The following is a 25,949-nucleotide window of genomic DNA, read 5'->3' as shown; positions in this document are numbered from 1 at the left end:
AAATAAATGACGTTCTTGTTACTTACCAGTGAATTCTGACTGTGTTGCTGCTGCTGTTGCTGGTGAATGAGGAGTTGGCCCAACTGTAAAGACAGTTATCTCCTCCTGCAGTGACACAGCAAGAAAAGAGCGGGATGAAAACCTCCAACATGTTAAACATAACAAAGAAAAAAAAATGCTCAGATTATTAGATATTAGCACTAAACCGGCTCTGTAAAGCAGTGGTGGGCAAGTAGCGGCCCGTGGGCCAAATCTGGGTCTCCAGCAGAGAGATTTGGCCCCTGCAGAAAGCTGAACTTTTCACTTTCATTGATCACATCAAAACTTTTCACAAAATCAGCAATCAGTAGAAAACAAAGATTACATCTGTAGTCTGGTAGAGCGACAGAGATCTGCTGCTTGTTGTTTATGAAACTTTTACAGTTTGTTTGTTTTTGAGTTGTTTGTGTTTTATGCTGCTTCGTATGTACTTTGCTGCTGAATCTTGTGCAGTTTCATGTGTATTTTACTGTTGAGTTGTCTATTTTAAAAGCTCATCTATGGACAGACACTAATAACCAGCTCAGTCTATAAATGCTGAGGTATAAGTTCATGCTGTATACTTGTCCCTGTATAAATAAACATTACAGTAAAAGCACACAGTGGAAACATTTTCATATATGAGTCATTTTTGCCATATTTATATATATATATATATATATATATATATATATATATATATGTATATATATGTATATATATTGTATACAAGTTGCTCTAATTTGTTTTTCCTCACGTACTAATGGGGAAAATGTCATTTGCTGTTGGATACAGTCCAAACACTTTCATCTATAATCTATAATTTCATCTATAATTATGATTAATTATGATGGAAAAACTGGCGCATGGTTGAATCTAATTGCTGACCCCTGCTGTTAAGTCTTCTTTTAAATTGCTTGTGGAAATCCATTATAATTATATTCATTATAATTTCATTTTAAACACTACTTCAACGATTTTCAGTTTTTAATCTAATTTATTAACTTGTTTATTTTAATTTATTTTTCTTTGTTGTTGTTTTTTTAAAGATTCCTGTGTATTTAATAAAAAGTCAGTTTGTTATTTTGAAATGTTTATTGGTACATATAAATAAAACTACACAACCCAGTAGCGCTAGCGGGAAACGACCGCGGTGCCTTGTGGGTAAGGCGGAAGTAAACAAGCACACGTGCTAAAGATGGAGCATTCAGAGCTGAGTCAAACCTCAGACACGAGAAAAGTGAATAAAACGGATATTTTAAAGGATTTCCAGGCGTCGTTTTTCGCTATGAGTCGTCTTGCGTCACTTCCGTGGACTGTGAGTATGACGACATGTTTTTAATCAACAAAATCCATCCAGAAGAGCGTCTGTTTGAGCTGCTCTGATTGGCTCACAGACAGAATGCAGCTGAAATAATGTCACAAATCAGTTATAATTCAGCACACATGTTGTCAACCTGCAGGCCGGAAATAAATTAATAATCACAGTTTTATGCAGCTGCTGCTTTGATGTTTGCATTGAAAACTGTGGATAATAAAGCTGAGTGAAGGTTGACTGTTGACAATCTGATGGAAGAATCTGCAAATTCACACAAAACTCAACACTCTGAACATTCACAGTAGTCTGCTTGTGATGCTTTCACTGCACGTTGTGTATTTAATGTAATGCAATGTAATTTCTTATTTTATATATATATATATATATATATATATATATATATATATATATATATATATATATATATATATATATATATATAATGCAGCATACAGAGAATGTGTCTTATTGGTGTTTGTTCCCACAAACACAACATAGAAGAATAAAAATAGAGTAAGATCATAATAATAATGAAATAAACAAAGTAATATTAAGATTAAATTTAAAATCTATTCACAGAATTAAATAATGATAGTTTTGAAATGGGATATAAAACTTGAAATATTGAAATATGGACGAAGAAATGAAGTGTATGAAATATATGAAGGTGACAGAAATGATTAAATGTGTTTGTGATTTAGGGTTAGTAAACAGATCATTGCTATAAGAGATAATAAAGGTTAAAGGTTGAACAAATAAAACTCTAAATTGAAAGTGGCTCGAATGAACATGTGGTCCGGTTACAGTTAAATTTAAACTCGGTCTGTCCTGTTTTTACTGATTTATTGGTTTATTTAACAGGAGCAGTGAAAATCAGTAAAGTCTCTGTGTCTCTGGACAGGTGTTACCCTGAAAAACAATATAAGACTGAAATTAAAATGGTTATGAGCAACAATAAATTAAAACAGAGCTGCAACGAACGACTATTTTCATTATTCAAAGGATGAATTGGATGGTTTCTGGTTAATTTTCTGTCAGTCAATGAATTAATTAATGAACTGATCGATTTTGATAACTCAATAACTATGACAGATATCAAAAAAGAAAAGTGAAAATATGCTAAACATGTTAGAACAGGAAACATGTTTTTAGCTGTAAGAACGTAAGAGGAATAAAAATAATGATAAAGAGTTAAAACTGCACAATTAACCCACAGACAAGAAAATTAATCCCTGTGTTTCCCAACCAATCGGGATCTGAGTTTGGCTTGTTACCAGGTAGAAAACATGTGAGGGAGCTCTGTGATTGGTCGTCTTTCTGTAAAATTCTAAAAGGCCTTTTTAATACAAATAAACAAAACTACAATCTGGAAAATATTATCTGCTGCTGGATGTTTCAACAGGGAAATAATTTATTATGAATTTATTAGTAATTTAGTGTGATTGATTAGCCAGCTGGAGAAGAGGGAAGACTTTACGGAGACGTTTTGATCTGTTAAGCAGCTTCTTAGTGGTTAATTGTGATTGGTTGAGAGGTGTAAAGGTTTGTCCGTCTGTGTGTGCGTGACGATGGCGGGTTTGTGTTTTTGTCGGTCACTAACTGCTCATTTCTACTTTCACAGTTTCTAGAAAACGACCTTGAAAGCAACAAATCATCAGAATTAATATCAGACATCCTAAAACAGGTAAAAGCAGATCAACACACAAACCTCTGATGACGTAACAATCATAAATCAGTCCTGAGTGATCAATAAAATAAAGAATAATATGGATTTACTTCCTGTTTCAGACGTGTCTTCACTCTCTGTGCCGGAAGTTTCCGCCATCAGTCAGATATCGGAGGCTGTTTCTGTCCGAGCTCATCAGACGGGTCGGTGGTCTGTAATGTTTGTTTGTTTATTTATTGATTATTTAACAGAGACATAAATGCACAACACATTTATTGTACCTGATAAAACTAAAAGCTCATTTTCCATCTGTAGTCTGAGCAGAAGCCACCAGTGATGCACAAGATGCAGAAATAAAAGAAAACAGCTGTGGTGAATTAAAGTAAAACATCAGTATTAGTATTAGTTATACACTATATATAGATATTATATTATATTATATTATATTATATTATATTATATTATAGTGTGTCTCTGACCTGTAGACTGTATTTCTATTCCAACTTTATCTGCCAAATATTGAAATACACAAATAATACAATAATAAAACAACGTCAAATATTTCCCAAAATGACATAGAACAACATAAAAGACACAAGACTAAAACATAGAAGAAATATTTTATTGATGAAGTATTTTATAGTATTGATCCTAACATACAGGTCTTTGATGGAGGGCGGAAAGGACCTGGGACAGCCGGGGTCTGAAACCAGGACCTTCTGGCTGTGAGGTGACAATAAAATCATCCGATCATATATTTAAAATAAAACCTAATAGAAATAAGGAAAATAAATAAATGAAAATAGATAAAGATTACAGGTTTACAGAAGTGTCTTTTACCTTTTATAAATACCCTTTTTCTGATAAGGTCAAAGAAACACCAGAGCACCGTTATGAAACAGACGTCTTTAAAACTGTCGACACTTCAAACTGCAAATAAGGTCAATTATGACTGTTTGTATCATCGATTTTTAATCCATGAAGTTTTTATATTTGTTGAATTTTCCTGACAACTAGAAATGTGATTTTAAAGTAAATTTCAATGTAAAACCACAACAATAACAAAAGAAACTCACACACACAGAAAAAAAACAGTTTGAGAAGTTCATTCAGATTTTTCCACCATTCAAGCTCCATTCCCATGTTGTTTTAGTAGTATTAGTATATTAGATAATAAGTATTAGATAATTCCCATTTTTCCCATTTTTCTTCCAGTTGTGCTCCTTGTATTCTTTAGATAAATGTCAGTTGTTCCATTTGGATCATTTTTAGCCTTTTTACTTGATATTAACAGTATTTTAACGATGTATCAGTCACTTCAGGTTCAGCACCATGAAACTCATTTAGACCTGATATCCTAGTATTAGTCATAACACTTAAAAATGTTTTATTATTATTGGTTTATCTTTGAGTTACTTTAAAGTTCCCTGTAAGATGTTTCCTTGTGTTGCATTATGGATTCTGTCTGTTGGTAAAGTGAATTAAACAACCTTAAACTATAAAAGAAAAGTGATTAATAAGCAGTGAATAGTTTCAGATCAGATCTGAGTTGTTCCTGTGGTCTCGTCTCTCCAGCTGGAGGCTTCAGACTGTGATCCTCTGGACGAGCTGTACGACGCTCTGGCCGAGGTTGTGGCTGCTGCGGAGACGACGGAGTGCTACAAGAGTTACTTACTGGTACCAAACCTGCTGCAAACACTCAACACTCACTGAAACACACGCAGGAGCTTTATAGAGGAAGATTTATTGGTTTTGGCTGCTTGAAAATGAAGAAATTATTGAAACCTACAGATGTGTTTTTTCATAAATCTTCTATCAGTCCTTCTTTAAGGATAAGGCCGAAGTTTTTTGATATTTTTCTTATTGTCAACAAATCCCATGAAAAGAAACCAATGATGTGTTTGTCCGTCTCTCAACACTTCCTGCTCTGACTGTGACTCTCAGCTCCGAGTTCATTGGTTCCTACTAAAGATCTTTAAAAACTAATCACAAATATGTAGTTTCATTTATTACAAAGTCTCTAGTACTAAAGTTGTTTGAGGAATTTATAATATATAAAGTCAAGAGGTTGTGATATGAAGCACAACAAGCTGCTGAAGCTGTAAACAGAACTGTGTTCCTGCACATGCTCGGTAGCGTCTGCCGTACACAGAACTACTCTCCAGAGACTGAAAACATGATGCTGTTATTAGTGTTTGGAGCCGTTTCTAAATAAACTAACATGATGAAGGAACATGTCACCCAGTGCAGCGGTGTGGCAATAAGAAAAAATTGTTGAAAATAAGAAAAATACAGAAAATCACCAGATATATCCTTTAAAAAAGGTGATGATGATGGTGAGACAGCTACAGGAAGAACTCATAAAACAAAACAAAAAGTATAAAACTTTTGGGAAAATATTTATAAAGTTATTTGGCAGTGAGATAAAGTCACAGTTTGATCGACGTAAACTGCTCTCTAATGTCATTAATATGTTTTAAACATATAAAAAACGTATCATTCCTGTCAGTAACGTCTGGGTTTACGTCCTGCAGCCGTGTGGTGACGCTGTCAGCCTGTTGGAGAACGTAGCTGTGATCTCAGAGGGAACCACCGGCCTGGTGACCTGGGAGGCTGCTCTCTACCTGGCAGAGTGGGCCCTGGATCACCGGCAGTCCTTCACTGGCAGGTTAGACTGCCTCCAACTATAAAGTCACACCTAGATATTTGTCATAATACCACAGTCTGATCTGTCAGTGTGTAATGTGTTGGTTGTGGCTCGTAGTGATGAACCTGCAGAGAATTATCAGAGACTCTGCAGCTCCTCTCGGCTTTACGGAGCTTTATAGTGAGTTTCAGCTCATTGTTTATCTGTCCGGCTGTAACTTTACTGTTCTGGTTCACTCTCAGCGCTCTCATAGCGTCGTTTTCAGAGAAAAAGCTGCAAAAAGCCGCTGTACACTACCTGCTCAGCACCAAACGGCAAACAGACACAGTTACCTGTAGACTAGCTGGTGAACATAGTGGAGCATTTAGCAGCTAAAGAGCAAAAGATATTTCCCTAAGGAATTGGTGGAGACCAAAAACAGAGCTAAAAGAGAGTGAATATTGGACTTACATTCACCAGGTGGACAGAAACACGACTCCACATGAATGATAATGTTGCTCCGTAACTGCTGGATGTGGAAATAAACAACTGTTTGCTAACATGTTCAACATATCAACTTAAAAGCTGATGAGGTGTCAGAGTTGTGTTCACTACTTGTTTCTGCTGAAAACTAGTGGACAAAAAAATAAATTAATGCAGGTTTAAGGGACATTTTCAATACAGGATTTTTACCTGTTTTGGAGTATTTTCACACTATTTAAGTTAAGGATCTGAGTACTTCCTCCATCACCGCTGGGAGCAAGTGACAAGTAATGTTTCTGTGGAAAACTGTCAAATTTTGAACATTTTTGGGGATGAAAGCTGGCACAAGAACACAAAGTCATCTCGCGTCTGGAGTCGAGGATCCCAGATTTCCATCACAGTCCATTTCAGTGATAAACTCAGTTTTTAAATCTGTCTTTAGGACGGTTCTGGAGCTGGGCAGCGGCGTGGGGTTGACCGGCGTCACCGTCTGTCGCTCCTGCAGCCCGTCCAGATACGTCTTCAGCGACTGTCACCCCAGAGTCCTGCAGAAACTGAGAGACAACGTGGAGCTGAATGGTCTGGCCGAGCAGACGTCACCTTCGGTCAGCGTGGAGGAGCTGGACTGGACGGGAGTGACGGAGGAGCGGTTAAAAGAGATCGGGGCTGACGTCGTCATTGCCGCAGGTCAGAGTTCAGTCTTGATATGAGCCTGGAAGGAAATAAACTTTCATTGTCACTTGCATCGTTTGACTCATGATGGACTTTTTTTTTTTTAAAAAAGGGATGAAAATCGATGCAGCAGAACCAGACGTATCATCTTTTTTTATTTTACACATTCTTCCTCCTTGTTAAACTCTTCTGCCTACATTACCCACAATGCAACTCAACAGCATGGTTGGAAATTTGAGTGTGTTATGCTACTAGTGGCTAATGCATGGTCTCCAACTGGCATCTTATCTTTGCATCTTCTTCCACGTAAGCAAGACACGACACAGAGATGCAAGGAAGAGATGGTTCCTCTAAACCGTCATCTGAGGCGACGTCAGTTTGTGATGACGTCGGACTCTTCTGATGCCTTAGACTTTGTGTTTGCGTGTATAATCTGTCCAAATAATAATAATAATAAGGGCGCACAGTTACCACTGCCAGCACAGCGGTGCAGTGATGTCCTCCAGCATGACAGAAGACTGTGTGAAATATTTAACAGTTTGACAAACATCATTATATTGTGAACAGATCCGACAAACCGGTTTGTAAAGTTGCTGCTCAGACACGTGAAACATTTCTACTGGCTGCAACATTTGAATTAATTTTGTGTTTGAGTGTACATTTATTGATATTCTGTCATTATTTAATAATCTGTTATGTCTTGTAATTTGTCTTATAGCTCATGTCAGGAGTTTTTAGCCTCATAAAAAAAAAAAAAAAATTTAATTGAAATGTTTTTACTGCTGAAAGAAAACAGACTCGCCTCTTCTCCCTGATTATAATATCATCCATGATTCAAGTGAAAATGGGAAAATTAAAAGTTTTCTGATGAATGAGGAACATTATTTTATGCTTCCTTTATTAATCAGACCTGTACAACTAACGCAAAACAAATACCGTCGTCAGCAGTGATAATGCTGAACCCTCACAGATGTTTCATCTCTGTGTGCAGATGTGGTGTACGACCCCGACATCGTAGGAAGTCTGGTGAAGCTGCTGTCCAAGATCCTGAGGTGTTCGTCCGCTGAAGTCCTCCCGGAGGTCTTCATCTGCTCCACCGTCCGAAACCTGGAGACCTACAGCGGCTTCAAGCAGCAGCTGGGTAAGAGACGACAACGACGAGGAGAGGAGGCAGCGGCAAATTCTCGGTCTGTTTACTGAGAGTCTGTTAATCTTAGACTGAGAGTTTGATGCAGGTTGAGGCATCAGTATGTTTTATTTTTCAGGACTGCGACAATTGTTTTCATTATGTAAGAAAATAGTAAAAAAAAATGCAGGTTATGATTTCTTGCAGCCATGGTGACGTTATCAAACGTCTTGTTTTGTCTGATCAACCAAGAACCCAAAGATGTTCAGTTTTCTATCATATATGACACATAAAAGCTTCAAATCATCACATTTGAGAAACTGCAGCCAGCAAAGTTTTCGCATTTTTGCTTAAAAAACATTATTGGATTTTCAAAATGGCTGCAGATAAATTTCCTGTTGTCCTCTAATTATTGCAACTCTATTATTTTTAAATAACCAAAAGCTATTAAAACACATTTAAGAGTCATATCAATAGATTTGTGACATATTTCTTCCATACGATGAGAATTAGTTTAGATTTAATAAAAGCCTCCTGACTTTTCATGAAGTTATTTAACTTTTTGTCCTTCTCTTGTCTCGTCTCGTCTTTGTGATGCTTTAAACTGTTTTATAGCTTCAGTAAACTGACCGATTTTGTTTGTTTTTGTACAGAAAACGCCGGGATCAGCCATCATGTGATCACAGGACCCGTCAGCAAAGTGTTCACTTACAACAGAGTCTCTGCAATAGAAATGATCAAACTGTACATGTGACACGACCAGAGGCAGTACTGGAAGAAGAACTGAAATGTTGTACTTCAGTAAAAGTGGAAATACCACAATGAAAATATACTCCATTACGAGTAAAAGTGCATTGAAAACATTACTGAAGTAGAAGTACACAAGTATTAGCGGCAAAATGTAAGTATCAAAAGTAAAACTACTCATTATGCAAAGATGTAAGCATAATTTTAATTGGCAGCTAATTAGCTAGCTAGCGGCTAAGTGATGTTAGCGGTGAATGTTTGTTTGTTGGCTCGTTCAACAAGCTAAGCTGCAGGACGAGACGTGTTCATGTTCATGAGTTAGATAATAAGGAGACTTTAGCAGGAAAGCTAATGTGGGTTGTTGTTCAGAGTCTGTGTAGCAGGATGCAATCAGGCTAAGTGTGACCGTCTGCTCTGACTGTGATACCATATAAACCAGTAATTATCACTTTTTCTAGCTGATGTAGGCTAAAATATTGTCTCTTTAGGCAATTATTTGGCTTGTGAAATATCAGAAGTTTTGTGATATGATAAGAAAGGTTTACTGTAAAAACTGAATAATTTGGTATCTAGTAATAATGAGGAAATATGTCAGCATAACATGAAAAATATCTTGTAACAATGTAGAAAGGAATTTGTTAGAAACTGAGCAAACATTTTTTGTCATGGTGGCAGCAGTACGCTGCTGTAGTATTTCCCTCTTTGTGTCAGGCCTGTTTAAAGGTTCTGCTCAGTGGTGTTACTGGGTACACTGGCTTAATACTTATGTGCTTTTACTGAACCGATGTGACATTTTCACTACAGTTACTTGTAATGAGTATATTTTATATCACAATATTGCTTCTCTTACTTCAGTAAAGGATCTCAGAACTGATCAACACACTGATGGAGACGCCTCCCTCTCTACCTCCTAACTAAACACATCACTACACCTGATTCTGCTGTAAAAATACTTTTGAGTTATTGTAATCACTTGTGAGTTTGAATCCACTGACAGGTAGAACGGATGGATGGAAATATACTGAGTGGATGTTAAATTAGTCAGTTTGTCAAAGGGAACATCTGGATCCTGAGGGTAGACCAGTGGTCTCATCTATAACAGCATTTTTATAAAATGACTGTTTTATGTGTGAAATATAAATCTATAAAATGAGCCGTGAGATGGAACATAAGTGCAGTACTCAGTACATCACTGTCTGTAGCACAATAAAGATTTTATTTACAAATGTACATCATATCAAAGTGTTTTTATACATTCAAGTGCTGGAAGGAAAAAAAGGTTTTTGTTCAGGTGGAGAAATCACAGATTCCTTCACCTCATCGTCCCGTCTGCTCCGACAGAATCTCCTGAATAATTCAGACATTTTCAAGGGCTTTATGTCCTTTATGTTTTTGGTCCTGAGTGTTTTCATTGACGGTGGTCAGTCTGTTGGTGCCACTCTTTGGTCCAGAGGAGGATATCTCAACAGATTATAATGAAATTTGCTGTAATTATTAAATGTTGTTGTACATAGCTGCACAACATGATAAGTGAAAAACAAAATCAAACTTGATGCCCCAGTTTTTCTGCAAGTCGTCCTTCATGGCGTTTGTAACACACAGGTTGTGAGAGGCCAGAGGGCTGAAGAAGTGTTCGTACCTGAAAGACGACCAGAACAGAGTCAGCAGCAAATCTTTTAGGCCCCTTAAATACACCAGAAAGCCAGAAAATATACAACAAAGAATGTATTTCCTCTAAATCAAGCACCATAAATCGTTGGATAAATACTCTGAGACTCAAGATAACAACCACAGACAGTGTTGGTTTACTGACCACTTTGCCAGGCGGACCACCGGGTGTGTGGATCCGTGGCTCAGGGACATGATGGTGTAGCCGTAGTTGTGCCAGTCGATGACGAATCTGCTGCCGCGCAGGACGCACACGAGCCAGGACACTGCGATGCCGGGCAAACCCGGAGGATTCTGGGATACAAACACAAACATTCCCATTAGCACAGAGACGTCCGCAAGAAAGTCAACCGAGTGGTTCACAGTAAATGTGTAAACACAGCAAACACTCTACTGTAAAACCACTGCAATTTAACAATATTTATTAGGGACCGAGCCCAAAAGGCAGCTTAAGGCGAGGACCCTATTGTTTTTCGTGTGTTTGTTTGTTTCTTTCTTTCTTTCTTTCTTTATTATTACGCCATTTAAACCCTAAATTTGACCCCCTAAACATGCTCAAAAACTCACCAAATTTGGCATGTAACAAAAATGGCCAGTTTCAATACTACTTGCTACTGGGTTATTTCGGTTAAATACCTTAAAGTTATCGATTACTGATACCTAACTCTACCAAAAGTTCCCGTCCACAGGTGATGTCTGGACCATAAATCCATGCTTCATCTCACCCTCACTGGTAAACAACACCCTGAAATAATCAAACTCCTGATAAGATACTTGTATGAAAACACAAAGAGAAACATAAAACATTACAACCTGTTTTGCATTAATGGTCAGCAGCAAGAACTCCGGTTGAGCCTTTTTCACTGATACTCTTCTTCTATCAGGATGAGACAAACCTGCATCAGAATATGAGACTGCAGCTCCATCTTCAGCAGCACATGAAGAAGCTGCAGAGACTGAACCATCACCTTCGTCACATACGTGAGCTATCAATATGTAGAAATTATTAAGTAACAGTTTAAACTGTTAATCAATTGTACATAAATTTTAAATTTAAACTTTAGAGTTTAAACCATTACTTAATAGCTGAATTCTTCATAATTGACAGTGGAGATGCTGTGCATCATTGCCGTATCCTCAAAATAACACCAGAGTGAGTGAGGAAGTCACTTTTGGTGAATTAAACTCCTCCGTCCTCGCTGGGAGGAGCTGAGACGTGAGTGAGGGAGGCGAGGAGCCATGTTAGCCAAATGGAAAGCAGCCAGTATCCCTTTAAAACTGCTCCTCTACCTGGAATGAATCAGCGCTTGATAAGCCCTCCCTCTTCTTCCTGCTCTCAAACACAACAAGCTCCACTCTGTGCTCATATTTCCTTGTTCCCTCCCCTTCAGATCTACAGTTTGCAGATGGGTGTAACCAACATGTAACGTAGTACAAGAGCTGTCAAACTTGTTTCACCTGTCAGGAAGTGAAACTCAGACAGTCGTTGCCGCGTGAGAGCTGAAATGGCGCAGAAAGGAGATCAGCTGGACCGAGAAACCTTCTCTTGTTCCATCTGTCTGGATCTACTGAAGGATCCAGTGACTATTCCCTGTGGACACAGCTACTGCATGAGCTGTATTAAAGGCTTCTGGGATGAAGAGAATCAGAAGAAGACCTACAGCTGCCCTCAGTGCAGACAGACCTTCACACCGAGGCCTGTCCTGGTGAAAAGCACCATGTTAGCAGCTTTAGTGGAGCAGCTGAAGAAAACTGAACTCCAAGCTGCTCCTGCTGATCACTGCTATGCTGGACCTGAAGATGTGGCCTGTGATGTCTGCACTGGGAGGAAACGGAAAGCCCTCAAGTCCTGTCTGGTGTGTCTGGCCTCTTACTGTGAGAATCACCTCCAACGTCACTATGATGTTGCTCCATTAAAGAAACACAAGCTGGTCGACCCCTCGGAGAAGCTCCAGGAGAACATCTGCTCTCGTCATGATGAGGTGATGAAGATATTCTGCCGTACTGATCAGCAGAGTATCTGTTATCTCTGCACTATGGATGAACATAAAGGCCACGACACAGTCTCAGCTGCAGCAGAAAGGACTGAGAGGCAGAGAGAGCTCGAGGTGAGTCGACAAAACATCCAGCAGAGAATCCAGGACAGAGAGAAAGATGTGAAGCTGCTTCAACAGGAGGTGGAGGCCGTCAGTCGCTCTGCTGATAAAGCAGTGGAGGACAGTGAGAAGATCTTCACTGAGCTGATCCGTCTCATCCAGAAAAGAAGCTCTGATGTGAAGCAGCAGATCAGATCCCAGCAGGAAACTGAAGTGAGTCGAGTCAAAGAGCTTCAGGAGAAGCTGGAGCAGGAGATCACTGAGCTGAAGAGGAAAGACGCTGAACTGAAGCAGCTCACACACACAGAGGATCACAACCAGTTTCTACACAACTACCCCTCACTGTCACAACTCAGTGCATCTACAGACTCATCCAGCATCAATATCCGTCCACTGAGATACTTTGAGGATGTGACAGCAGCTGTGTCAGAGCTCAGAGATCAACTACAGGACATCCTGATGGAGAAATGGACAAACATCTCACTGGCAGTGACTGAAGTGGACGTTTTACTGTCAGAAGCAGAACCCAAGACCAGAGCGGGATTCTTAAAATATAAACAAGAAATCACACTGGATCCAAACACAGCACACACATGGCTGTTATTATCTGAGGGGAACAGAAAAGCAACATTCATGAGACAACAACAGTCTTATTCTAGTCACCCAGACAGATTCACTGTATGGCGTCAGGTCCTGAGTAGAGAGAGTCTGACTGGACGTTCTTACTGGGAGGTGGAGTGGAGAGGGAGAGGAGTTTATGTAGCAGTCGCATACAAGAATATCAGCAGAGTAGGCGACTCAGATGAATGTGGATTTGGATTTAATGACAAATCTTGGATGTTAAATTGTCACACTGACAGTTATACATTTCTGTTCAACAGTATCTCAACTCCCGTCTCAGGTCCTGGTTCCTCCAGAGTAGGAGTGTACCTGGATCACAGAGCAGGTATTCTGTCCTTCTACAGCGTCTCTGAAACCATGACTCTCCTCCACAGAGTCCAGACCACATTCACTCAGCCTCTCTATGCTGGACTTTGGCTTCATGATTATGGAGACACAGCTGAGTTGTGTAAACTCAAATAGACAGAAGTCATTTCTGACCTCGTGTCAGATTCTGTTGTAATTCTTCATGTTTTTGTCTCCATTGTTTCTGAGAGCTCGTTGCTGTGATGTTTCTGAACTGCACAGAGATCAGCTGTCAATCAAACTGGGATTGTCAACACTTATTTTCTTTTCATTTGTTGTTCTTTTAATGTTTTGAGTTTCTTTAAATGTCACTTTTTCCTGTGTGTTTTTATCCATGGAGGCTATCACTGCCCATGATGACGTCTTTTACCTTCACTGACGTTTCTTCAGATGAAAATATAAACTTCACTTTGTTTTAAATGTTAGTTTCATGTTTGTATTGATGTATTTGTGTGCTGTTGTTTCTTAAACAGAGAAAACAGCAGAACTTCCTTCATCATAGATATTTTGTTCTCATCACTTTGTAAATTCATAAATAAATATACAATCAAACCGTAATTATCATGATAATAATCATTTATTATGTTCTTGTACATTCTGGGTTAAACTACCTGATTGTGTGGATGAAGTGAATCTAAACATGAAATCATTGAACGAGAGTCATTTAACAGACTTTACTGATCAGATGTGTGAACAATCTGAAGCTTTACATAATCAATAAAGATGTTTTTTTTTCCACAATAAGCAAAGTGTTTTCTTCTGTCTTTGAATTTTGATGATGAATGATAACGATGTTGATCAGTATTATTATTATTATATAGATTATGGTTAGTAGGTTGAGATTGGTGATGATGATGATGATTTAAAAATGATGAGATGATGTGATGTGATATCCTGTGGCTGTGTATAGGAGTATGTGTGTGATATGTGCTAAACTGTGATTAAACAAAAAAAATTAGATGACCTCAGAAGACTCACAGCTATCTAATATCTGCATTTACATTTGATATTTCAGAAATTAATTATAAGAGTCTACAAACTAAAAATCACTGGGATTAATTCTTATCCAGTTTGGGTCAATATAGTACCAACACAACACTGGGTTAACTTCACCTAGTAGCAATCTGTAAATTTGAGCCAGTGTCACACACAACAAGCTCAGGTTTTAGCTAAAAACTGTTACAACAGATTACAACAAGCTTTAGTTTGGGTAAATAACCCATCAGTAAAATAAAAAATAAAACTAAAACTGGGTCAAAACAACCTCTTCATGGTAATCTATCTAATATATGTTGAGATATTTGAAGTGCTGTACAAACAGATATTGTTACCGACAGAACAGGAAAAATTACATTACATGCAGAAGTGGGATAAACTAACTGTTTTTAAGTCTCAAGCAGTGATGGAAGAAGTTCTCAGATCCTTTAATTAAGTAAAAGCACTAATACAGCAATGTAAAAATACTCCATTACAAGTAAAAGTCCTGCATGAAAAATCCTCCTACAGTAAAAGTACATAAGTATTATGAGCTTGATGTAGTTAAAGTATTGCAGTAAAAGTATTATGAGCTTGATGTAGTTAAAGTATTGCAGTAAAAGTACATAAGTATTATGAGCTTGATGTAGTTAAAGTATTGCAGTAAAAGTACATAAGTATTATGAGCTTGATGTAGTTAAAGTATTGCAGTAAAAGTACATAAGTATTATGAGCTTGATGTAGTTAAAGTATTGCCGTAAAAGTAGTGGTTTGGTCCCTCTGACTGATATATTATTATATATGACATCATTAGATTATTAATAGTGAAGCATCAGTGTTAGAGCAGCATGTTACTGTTGTAGCTGCTGGAGGTGGAGCTAGTTTACACTACTTTATATACAGTTAGCTAGTTTAGTCCAGTGGTTCCCAACCTAGGGGTCGGGCCCCTCCAAAGGGTCAATGCAAAAGTGCATTGAAAACATTATTGAAGTAGAAGTGCATAAGTATTAGCAACAAAATCTAAGTATCAAAAGTAAAAGTACTCATTATAGAAAAAAGGCCCCATTTAGATATAAGCAGCATTTTAATTTGCAGATATGTTAAAATTCCGTTTAATGTGCTGCAGCTGAGCAGCTAATTAGCTACCTAGCAGCTAACTGATGCTAGCCGTGAATGTTTGTTTGTTGGCTCATTCAACAAGCTAAGCTGCAGGACGAGACGTGTGCTCATGTTTGTAAGTTAGATAATAAGGAGACTTTAGCAGGAAAGCTAATGTGGGCTGTTGTTCAGAGTCTGTGTAGCAGGATGCAATCAGGCTCAGTGTGACCGTCTGCTCTGACTGTGATACCATATAAACCAGCAATTATCACTTTTTCTAACTGATGTAGGCTAAAATATTGTCTCTTTAGGCAATTATTTGGCTTGTGAAATATCAGAAGTTCTGTGATATAATAAGAAAGGTTTACTGTAAAAACTGAATAATTTGGTATCTAGTAATAATAAGGAAATATGTCAGGATAACATAAAAAATATCTTGTAATAATGTAGAAGGGAATTTGTTAAAACGAGGAAAGTTTCTCATAACCAGAGCAAATATTTTTTGTCATGGTGGCAGCAGTACACTGCTGTAGTATTTCCCTCTTTGTATTGGGCCTATTTAAAGGTTCTGCTCAGTGGTGTTACTGGGTACACTGGCCTAATACTTATGTGCTTTTACTTAACCGATGTGACATTTTCACTGCAGTTACTTGTAATGAGTATATTTATATCACAGTATTGCTTCTCTTACTTCAGTAAAGGATCTCAGCACTAATCAACACACTGATGGAGACGCCTCCCTCTCTACCTCCTCACTAAACACATCACTACACCTCTGATTCTGTTATAAAAATACTTGTGAATTATTGTAATCACTTGTGAGTTTGAATCCACTGACAGGTAGAACGGATGGATGGAAATGTACTGAGTGGATTTTAAATTAGTCAGTGTGTCAAAGGGAACATCTGGATCCTGAGGGTAGACCAGTGGTCTCATCTATAACAGCATTTTTATAAAATGACTGTTTTATGTGTAAAATATAAATCTATAAAATGAGCCGTGAGATGGAACATAAGTGCAGTACTCAGTACATCACTGTCTGTAGCACAATAAAGATTTTATTTACAAATGTATATCATATCAAAGTGTTTCTATACATTCAAGTGCTGGAAGGAAAAAAAGGTTTTTGTTCAGGTAGAGAAATCACAGATTCCTTCACCTCACCGTCCCGTCTGCTCCGACAGAATCTCCTGAATAATTCAGACATTTTGAAGGGCTTTATGTCCTTTATGTTTTTGGTCCAGAGTGTTTTCATTGACGGTGGTCGGTCTGTTGGTGCCACTCTTTGGTCCAGAGGAGGATATCTCAACAGATTGCTCTGAAATTTGCTGTAATTATTAAATGTTGTTGTACATAGCTGCACAACATGATAAGTGAAAAACAAAATCATACTTGATGCCCCAGTTTTTCTGCAAGTCGTCCTTCATGGCGTTTGTAACACACAGGTTGTGAGAGGCCAGAGGGCCGAAGAAGTGTTCGTACCTGAAAGACGACCAGAACAGAGTCAGCAGCAAATCTTTTAGGCCCCTTAAATACATCAGAAAGCCAGAAATTATACAACAAAGAATGTATTTCCTATAATCGATAAATACTCTGAGACTCAAGATAACAACCACAGACAGTCTTGGTTTACTGACCACTTTGCCAGGCGGACCACCGGGTGTGTGGATCCGTGGCTCAGGGACATGATGGTGTAGCCGTAGTTGTGCCCGTCGATGACAAATCTGCTGCCGTGCAGAACGCACACGAGCCAGGACACTGCGATGCCGGGCAAACCTGGAGGATTCTGGGATACAAACACAAACGTTCCCATTAGCACAGAGACGTCTGCAAGAAAGTCAACCGAGTGATTCACAGTAAATGTGTAAACACAGTAAACACTCTACTGTAAAACCACTGCAATTAACAATATTTATTAGGGACCGAGTCCAAAAGGCAGAGGTCTTTTGTGTGTTTGTTTCTTTGTGTCTTTCTTTATTATTACGCCACTTAAACCCTAAATTTGACCCCCTAAACATGCTCAAAAACTCACCAAATTTGTCACGCACATCAGGTCTGGTGAAAAATTTGAAAAAAAAGGAAAAAATTTACCCCAAAGTGCCAAAATGTGCTCTCTAGCGCCACCTATGTAACAAAAATGGCCAGTTTCAATACTACTTGCTACTGGGTTATTTCGGTTATATCCGGTTAAATCTTATAAATTACTGTTCCTTTTATTTAGAGCTGCACTGATTAGTCTATTAATCGATTAGTCGTGTCAGACAATTAATCGCCAACTATTTTGGAAACTGATTCGTCATTTCTCATCATTAATATCATTTTTCTCATTGCTGTGGTGTTTCTGAACTGCACAGAGATCAGCTGTCAATCAAACTAGGATTATCAACACTTTTTCTTTTCATTTGTTGTTCTTTTAATGTTTTGAGTTTCTTTAAATGTCATATTTCCTGTGTGTTTTTATCCATGGAGGCTATCGCTGCTCATGATAACGTCTTTTACCTTCACAGATGCTTCTTCAGATGAAAATGTGAACTTGTCTTTGTTTTAAATATTAGTTTCATGTTTGTATTGATATATTTGTGTGCTGTTGTTTCTCTTCCATGTTGTTACATGGGTTTATTACCCTAACACCATGTAATAACATGAGACTTGTCTATTAGTGTCTTATTCTGTGACAGCCAGACGCTGCTGTAGATCTATAATCAAATGATAAAACATTGGAGCAGTTATCAGCTGTTTTCCTTACAGCTATCAATATGTAGAAATTATTAAGTAACAGTTTAAACTGTTAATCAATTGTACATAAATTTTAAATTTAAACTTTAGAGTTTAAACCGTTACTTAATAGCTGACTTCTTCATATTTGACAGTGGAGATGCTGTGCGTCATTGCCGTCTCCTCAAAATAACACCAGAGTGAGTGAGGAAGTCACTTTTGGTGAATTAAATCCCTCCGTCCTCACTGGGAGGAGCTGAGACGTGAGTGAGGGAGGCGAGGAGCCATGTTAGCCAAATGAAAAGCAGCCAGTAACCCTTTAAAACTGCTCCTCTACCTGGAATGAATCAGCGCTTGATAAGCCCTCCCTCTTCTTCCTGCTCTCAAACACAACAAGCTCCACTCTGTGCTCATATTTCCTTGTTCCCTCCCCTTCAGATCTACAGTTTGCAGATTGGTGTAACCAACATGTAAAGTAGCACAAGAGCAAAGTCCAAACTTGTTTCACCTGTCAGGAAGTGAAACTCAGACAGTCGTTGCCACGTGAGAGCTGAAATGGCGCAGAAAGGAGATCAGCTGGACCGAGAAACCTTCTCTTGTTCGATCTGTCTGGATCTACTGAAGGATCCGGTGACTATTCCCTGTGGACACAGCTACTGCATGAGCTGTATTAAAGACTTCTGGGATGGAGAGGATCAGAGGAAGATCTACAGCTGCCCTCAGTGCAGACAGACCTTCGCACCGAGGCCTGTCCTGGTGAAAAACACCATGTTAGCAGCTTTAGTGGAGCAGATGACGAAAACTGAACTCCAAGCTGCTCCTCCTGATCACTGCTATGCTGGACCTGAAGATGTGACCTGTGATGTCTGCACTGGGAGGAAGCGGAAAGCCCTCAAGTCCTGTCTGGTGTGTCTGGCCTCTTACTGTGAGAATCACCTCCAGCCTCATTATGATGCAGCTCCATTAAAGAAACACAAGCTGGTCGACCCCTCAGAGAAGCTCCAGGAGAACATCTGCTCTCGTCATGATGAGGTGATGAAGATATTCTGCCGTACTGATCAGCAGAGTATCTGTTATCTCTGCACTATGGATGAACATAAAGGCCACGACACAGTCTCAGCTGCAGCAGAAAGGACTGAGAGGCAGAGAGAGCTCGAGATGAGTCGACAACAAATCCAGCAGAGAATCCAGGACAGAGAGAAAGATGTGAAGCTGCTTCAACAGGAGGTGAAGGCCGTCAGTCGCTCTGCTGATAAAGCAGTGGAGGACAGTGAGAAGATCTTCACTGAGCTGATCCGTCTCATCCAGAAAAGAAGCTCTGATGTGAAGCAGCAGATCAGATCCCAGCAGGAAACTGAAGTGAGTGGAGTCAAAGAGCTTCAGGAGAAGCTGGAGCAGGAGATCACTGAGCTGAAGAGGAAAGACGCTGAACTGAAGCAGCTCTCACACACAGAGGATCACATCCAGTTTCTACAAAACTTCCCCTCACTGTCACAACTCAGTGCATCTACAGACTCATCCAGCATCAATATCCGCCCTCTGAGATACTTTGAGGATGTGACAGCAGCTGTGTCAGAGCTCAGAGATCAACTACAGGACATCCTGATGGAGAAATGGACAAACATCTCACGGGCAGTGACTGAAGCTTTACTGTCAGAAGCAGAACCCAAGACCAGAGCTGAGTTCTTAAAATATAAACAAGAAATCACTCTGGATCCAAACACAGCATACACATGTCTGTTATTATCTGAGGGGAACAGGAAAGCAACATTCATGAGTCAACAACAGTCTTATTCTCGTCACCCAGACAGATTCACTGTATATTATCAGGTCCTGAGTAAAGAGAGTCTGACTGGACGTTGTTACTGGGAGGTGGAGTGGAGAGGGGTAGGAGTTCGTGTAGCAGTCGCATACAAGAATATCAGCAGAGTAGGCGACTCAGATGAATGTGGATTTGGATTTAATGACAAATCTTGGATGTTAAATTGTCACACTGACAGTTATACATTTTGGTTCAACAGTATCTCAACTCCCGTCTCAGGTCCTGGTTCCTCCAGAGTAGGAGTGTACCTGGATCACAGAGCAGGTGTTTTGTCCTTCTACAGCGTCTCTGAAACCATGACTCTCCTCCACAGAGTCCAGACCACATTCACTCAGCCTCTCTATGCTGGACTTGGGCTTTATAATTATGGAGTCACAGCTGAGTTGTGTAAACTCAAATAGACAGAAGTCATTTCAGACTTCATGTGTCAGATTCTGTCGTAATTCTTCATGTTTTTGTCTCCATTGTGTCTGAGAGCTCGTTGCTGTGGTGTTTCTGAACTGCACAGAGATCAGCTGTCAATCAAACTGGGATTGTCAACACTTTTGTTCTTTTCATTTGTTGTTCTTTTAATGTTTTCAGTTTATTTAAATGTCACCTTTTCCTGTGTGTTTTTATCCATGGAGGCTATCACTGCCCATGATGACGTCTTTTACCTTCACTGACGTTTCTTCAGATGAAAATATAAACTTGTCTTTGTTTTAAATATTAGTTTCATGTTTGTATTGATGTATTTGTGTGCTGTTGTTTCTTCTAATAAAGTGGGACTTAGAGTCCTGGTTTTCCCTCCGCCATCATCGAGGATGTTCTGTTGATGTATTATTATGGTTCTGATCCCTTAAATGCACCTCGAGGAGAGGAGGAGCTTAGAGCGAGGAACCACAGGTGTCTCCTCTGCAGAAGTTTTTTACCGGATGGCAACATTCCTTTGATCAAATGTGGTTATTGATTTGTCAGCTGATCTGATGGGACAGTAAACAATTGGGCTGTTGTTGTAATACATCAGATCAGGAAAGCTACCTGTGGAACAAGAATGACGTCAGAAACAGCAGCTTTTCATATGTATTCATAAAATATAAAATTATGTGTATAGGATCTTAATTAATCATAAAAAACACTATTTGTTTATTTATCTTCATAAGTCAAAAGGCTTCTCTTTTCTTCTTCTCTGTTTCAGTATGTCTCAGCTCCTTCAGGAAAATATGACGTCACACAGCTGCGTCTCCTATAAAATCATCCTGAGCCTGAAAAGGATGTCAGACTGTCACAAACTAAATAAGCAATATTTTAACAATTTGATATTTAAATTTAATAATTTCTCCATATTGACAGCTGACTTCTTCATATTTGACAGTGGAGATGCTGTGCGTCATTGTCGTCTCCTCAAAATAACACCAGAGTGAGTGAGGACGTCACTTTTGGTGAATTAAATTCCTCCGTCCTCGCTGGGAGGAGCTGAGATATTGAATGAGGGAGGCGAGGAGCCATGTTAGCCAAATGGAAAGCAGCCAGTAACCCTTTAAAATTGCTCCTCTACCTGGAATGAATCAGCACTTGATAAGCCCTCCCTCTTCTTCCTGCTCTCAAACACAACAAGCTCCACTCTGTACTCATATTTCCTTGTTCCCTCCCCTTCAGATCTACAGTTTGAAGATGGGTGTAACTAACATGTAAAGTAGCACAAGAGCTGTCAGGCTCAATTTATTGCAGAAACACGTGTTGTTCAGATCAAAGTCCAAACTTGTTTCACCTGTCAGGAAGTGAAACTCAGACAGTCATTGCCACTGAGAGCTGAAATGGCGCAGAAAGGAGATCAGCTGGACCGAGAAACAATCAGCTGTTCGATCTGTCTGGATCTACTGAAGGATCCGGTGACTATTCCCTGTGGACACAGCTACTGCATGAGCTGTATTAAAGGCTACTGGGATGGAGAGGATCAGAGGAAGACCTACAGCTGCCCTCAGTGCAGACAGACCTTCGCACCGAGGCCTGTCCTGGTGAAAAGCACCATGTTAGCAGCTTTAGTGGAGCAGCTGAAGAAGACTGGACTCCAAGCTGCTCCTGCTCATCACTGCTATGCTGGACCTGAAGATGTGGCCTGTGATGTCTGCACTGAGAGGAAGTTGAAAGCCCTCAAGTCCTGTCTGGTGTGTCTGGCCTCCTACTGTGAGAAACACCTCCAGCCTCATTATCATGCAGCTCCATTAAAGAAACACAAGCTGGTCGACCCCTTGGAGAAGCTCCAGGAGAACATCTGCTCTCGTCATGATGAGGTGATGAAGATGTTCTGCCGTACTGATCAGCAGAGTATCTGTTATCTCTGCTCTGTGGATGAACATAAAGGCCACGACACAGTCTCAGCTGCAGCAGAAAGGACTGAGAGGCAGAGAGAGCTCGAGGTGAGTCGACAAAACATCCAGCAGAGAATCCAGGACAGAGAGAAAGATGTGAAGCTGCTTCAACAGGAGGTGAAGGCCGTCAGTCGCTCTGTTGATAAAGCAGTGGAGGACAGTGAGAAGATCTTCACTGAACTGATCCATCTCATCCAGAAAAGAAGCTCTGATGTGAAGCAGCAGATCAGATCCCAGCAGGAAACTGAAGTGAGTCGAGTCAAAGAGCTTCAGGAGAAGCTGGAGCAGGAGATCACTGAGCTGAAGAGGAAAGACGCTGAACTGAAGCAGCTCTCACACACAGAGGATCACAACCAGTTTCTACACAACTACCCCTCACTGTCACAACTCAGTGCATCTACAGACTCATCCAGCATCAATATCCGTCCTCTGAGATACTTTGAGGATGTGACAGCAGCTGTGTCAGAGCTCAGAGATAAACTACAGGACATCCTGAGGGAGAAATGGACAAACATCTCATTGGCAGTGACTGAAGTGGACGTTTTACTGTCAGAACCAGAACCCAAGACCAGAGCTGGATTCTTAAAATATTCACGTGAAATCACATTGGATCCAAACACAGCACACACACGTCTGTTATTATCTGAGGAGAACAGAAAAGCAACATTCATGAGACAACAACAGTCTTATTCTAGTCACCCAGACAGATTCACTGTATGGTTTCAGGTCCTGAGTAGAGAGAGTCTGACTGGACGTTGTTACTGGGAGGTGGAGTGGAGAGGGGGAGGAGTTCATGTAGCAGTCGCATACAAGAATATCAGCAGATCAGGAGACTCAGATGAATGTGGATTTGGATGTAATGACAAATCTTGGATGTTAGATTGTAACACTAACAGTTATAGATTTCTGTTCAACAGTATCTCAACTCCCGTCTCAGGTCGTCGTTCCTCCAGAGTAGGAGTGTACCTGGATCACAGAGCAGGTATTCTGTCCTTCTACAGCGTCTCTGAAACCATGACTCTCCTCCACAGAGTCCAGACCACATTCACTCAGCCTCTCTATGCTGGACTTTGGATTTATGATTATGGAGACACAGCTGAGTTGTGTAAACTCAAATAGACAGAAGTCATTTCTGACCTCATGTGTCAGATTCTGTTGTAATTCTTCATGTTTTTGTCTCCATTGTTTCTGAGAGCTCGTTGCTGTGATGTTTCTGAACTGCACAGAGATCAGCTGTCAATCAAACTGGGATTGTCAACACTTATTTTCTTTTCATTTGTTTTTCTGTTGATGTTTTGAGTTCCTTTAAATGTCACTTTTTCCTGTGTGTTTTTATCCATGGAGGCTATCACTGCCCATGATGACGTCTTTTACCTTCACTGACGTTTCTTCAGATGAAAATATAAACTTCTCTTTGTTCTAAATGTTAGTTTCATGTTTGTTTTGATGTATTTGTGTGCTGTTGTTTCTTAAACAGAGAAAACAGCAGAGCTTTCTTCATCATAGATATTTTGTTCTCACCACTTTGTAAATTCATAAAGAAATGTACAATCAAACTGTAATTATCATGATAATAATCATTTATTATGTTCTTGTACATAGCTGACATTCTGGGTTAAACTAACTGATTGTGTGGATGAAGTGAATCTAAACATGAAGTCATTGAACAAGAGTCATTTAACAGACTTTACTGATCAGATGTGTGAACAATCTGAAGCTTAACATAATCAATAAAGATGTTTTTTCAACAGTGAGCAAAGTGTTTTTGTTCTCTCTTTGAATTTTGATGATGATGTTGATCAGTATTATTATTATATAAATTATTATTAGTAGATTGAGATTGATGACGATGATGATGATTGCTATTATGCTTAAAAATTATGACCTTAGAACACTCACAGCTAGCTCAGATTCACAGTTGTTTTCATAAACATCTGAATTTACATTTGATATTTCAGAAATTAATAATAAGAGTCTACAAACTAAAAATCACTGAGATTATTTTTTCCCAGTTTGGATCAATATAGCACCAACACAACACTGGGTTAACTTTACCTAGTAGCAATCTGTTATTTTGAGCCAGTGTCACACACAACAAGCTCAGGTTTTAGCTAAAAACTGTCATAACAGATTATAACAAGCTTTAGTTTGGGCAAATAACCCAACAATAAAATATAAAATAACACTAAAACTGGGTCAAAACAACCTCTTCATGGTAATATATCTAATATATGTTGAGATATTTGAAGTAGTTTGTCAACAGACAGACATTGTTACCAACAGAACAGGAAAAATTACATTACATGAAGAAGTGGGATAAAGTAATTGTTTCTAATTGTCTCAAGCAGTGATGAAAGAAGTACTCAGATCCTTTAATTAAGTAAAAGCACTAATACAGCAAAATATAAGTATCAAAAGTACTCATTATGGAAAAAGGGCCCCATTTAGATATAAGCAGCATTTTAATTTGCAGGTATGTTTAAATGCTGTTTAATGTACCGCAGTTGAGCAGCTAATTAGCTGCCTAGCGGCTAACTGATGCTAGCAGTGAATGTTTGTTTGTTGGCTCGTTCAACAAGCTAAGCTGCAGGACGAGACATGTGCTCATGTTCATGAGTTAGATAATAAGGAGACTTTAGCAGGAAAGCTAATGTGGGTTGTTGTTCAGAGTCTGTGTAGCAGGATGCAATCAGGCTCAGTGTGACCGTCTGCTCTGACTGTGATACCATATAAACCAGTAATTATCACTTTTTCTAGCCGATGTAGGCTAAAATATTGTCTCTTTAAGCAATTATTTGGCTTGTGAAATATCAGAGGTTTTGTGATATAATAAGAAAGGTTTACTGTAAAAACTGAATAATTTGGTATCTAGTAATAATGAGGAAATATGTCAGCATAACATGAAAAATATCTTGTAACAATGTAGAAAGGAATTTGTTAGAAACTGAGCAAACATTTTTTGTCATGGTGGCAGCAGTACGCTGCTGTAGTATTTCCCTCTTTGTGTCAGGCCTGTTTAAAGGTTCTGCTCAGTGGTGTTACTGGGCACACTGGCCTAATACTTATGTGCTTTTACTTAACTGATGTGAAATTTTCACTACAGTTACTTGTAATGAGTATATTTATATCACAATATTGCTTCTCTTACTTCAGTAAAGGATCTCAGCACTGATCAACACACTGATGGAGACGCCTCCCTCTCTACCTCCTCACTAAACACATCACTACACCTCTGGTTCTGTTGTAAAAATACTTGTGAATTATTGTAATTGCTTGTGAGTTTGAATCCACTGACAGGTAGAACGGATGGATGGAAATATACTGAGTGGATGTTAAATTAGTCAGTGTGTCAAAGGGAACATCTGGATCCTGAGGGTAGACCAGTGGTCTCATCTATAACAGCATTTTTATAAAATGACTGTTTTATGTGTAAAATAATCTATAAAATGAGCCGTGAGATGAAACATAAGTACAGTACTCAGTATATCACTGTCTGTAGCACAATAAAGATTTTATTTACAAATGTACATCATATCAAAGTGTTTTTATACATTCAAGTGCTCTGAAGTAGGAAAAAAACCACTGGAAGGAAAAAAAGGTTT

At 39.1% G+C, this 25,949-nt stretch overlaps 4 protein-coding genes across 5 annotated transcripts; 2 read left to right on the top strand and 2 right to left on the bottom strand.

The window, feature by feature from the left end:
• Window positions 1-1,172: 1,172 nt before the first annotated feature.
• eef2kmt (eukaryotic elongation factor 2 lysine methyltransferase) lies at window positions 1,173-24,823 on the top strand. 2 transcript variants are annotated; one of them, XR_006092356.1, is made up of 9 exons: window positions 1,173-1,336; window positions 2,958-3,020; window positions 3,125-3,205; window positions 4,578-4,679; window positions 5,537-5,670; window positions 6,554-6,798; window positions 7,775-7,924; window positions 8,563-8,848; window positions 24,784-24,823. XR_006092356.1 is itself a non-coding variant. In XM_042393365.1 (8 exons), exons 1-8 carry the CDS (start codon window positions 1,217-1,219, stop codon window positions 8,661-8,663), a joined length of 996 nt encoding a protein of 331 aa, XP_042249299.1. In that variant the 5' UTR covers window positions 1,173-1,216; the 3' UTR covers window positions 8,664-9,886. The 2 variants fall into 2 exon arrangements, 1 of the variants encoding a protein (XP_042249299.1); XM_042393365.1 differs by lacking the exon at window positions 24,784-24,823 and having other exon boundaries at window positions 8,563-9,886.
• LOC121884546 (chitobiosyldiphosphodolichol beta-mannosyltransferase-like) lies at window positions 10,007-11,304 on the bottom strand. The gene is made up of 3 exons (XM_042393425.1): window positions 11,221-11,304; window positions 10,470-10,618; window positions 10,007-10,295 (listed from the first exon to the last, which is right to left on the bottom strand). Exons 1-3 carry the CDS (start codon window positions 11,287-11,289, stop codon window positions 10,151-10,153), a joined length of 363 nt encoding a protein of 120 aa, XP_042249359.1. The 5' UTR covers window positions 11,290-11,304; the 3' UTR covers window positions 10,007-10,150.
• Window positions 11,443-23,467, top strand: LOC121883963. The gene is made up of 3 exons (XM_042392417.1): window positions 11,443-13,501; window positions 18,704-20,385; window positions 21,724-23,467. Exons 1-3 carry the CDS (start codon window positions 11,830-11,832, stop codon window positions 23,464-23,466), a joined length of 5,097 nt encoding a protein of 1,698 aa, XP_042248351.1. The 5' UTR covers window positions 11,443-11,829; the 3' UTR covers window position 23,467.
• On the bottom strand, window positions 16,695-17,317 carry LOC121884548 (chitobiosyldiphosphodolichol beta-mannosyltransferase-like). The gene is made up of 2 exons (XM_042393427.1): window positions 17,097-17,317; window positions 16,695-16,941 (listed from the first exon to the last, which is right to left on the bottom strand). Exons 1-2 carry the CDS (start codon window positions 17,270-17,272, stop codon window positions 16,797-16,799), a joined length of 321 nt encoding a protein of 106 aa, XP_042249361.1. The 5' UTR covers window positions 17,273-17,317; the 3' UTR covers window positions 16,695-16,796.
• Window positions 24,824-25,949: the final 1,126 nt, after the last annotated feature.

This window comes from Thunnus maccoyii, chromosome 18, assembly GCF_910596095.1.
Source record: "Thunnus maccoyii chromosome 18, fThuMac1.1, whole genome shotgun sequence".
Classification (NCBI taxonomy): Eukaryota; Metazoa; Chordata; class Actinopteri; order Scombriformes; family Scombridae; genus Thunnus; species Thunnus maccoyii.
The sequence above is the reverse complement of the archived record's forward strand: the minus strand, read 5'-3'. Positions and strand labels throughout refer to the sequence as shown.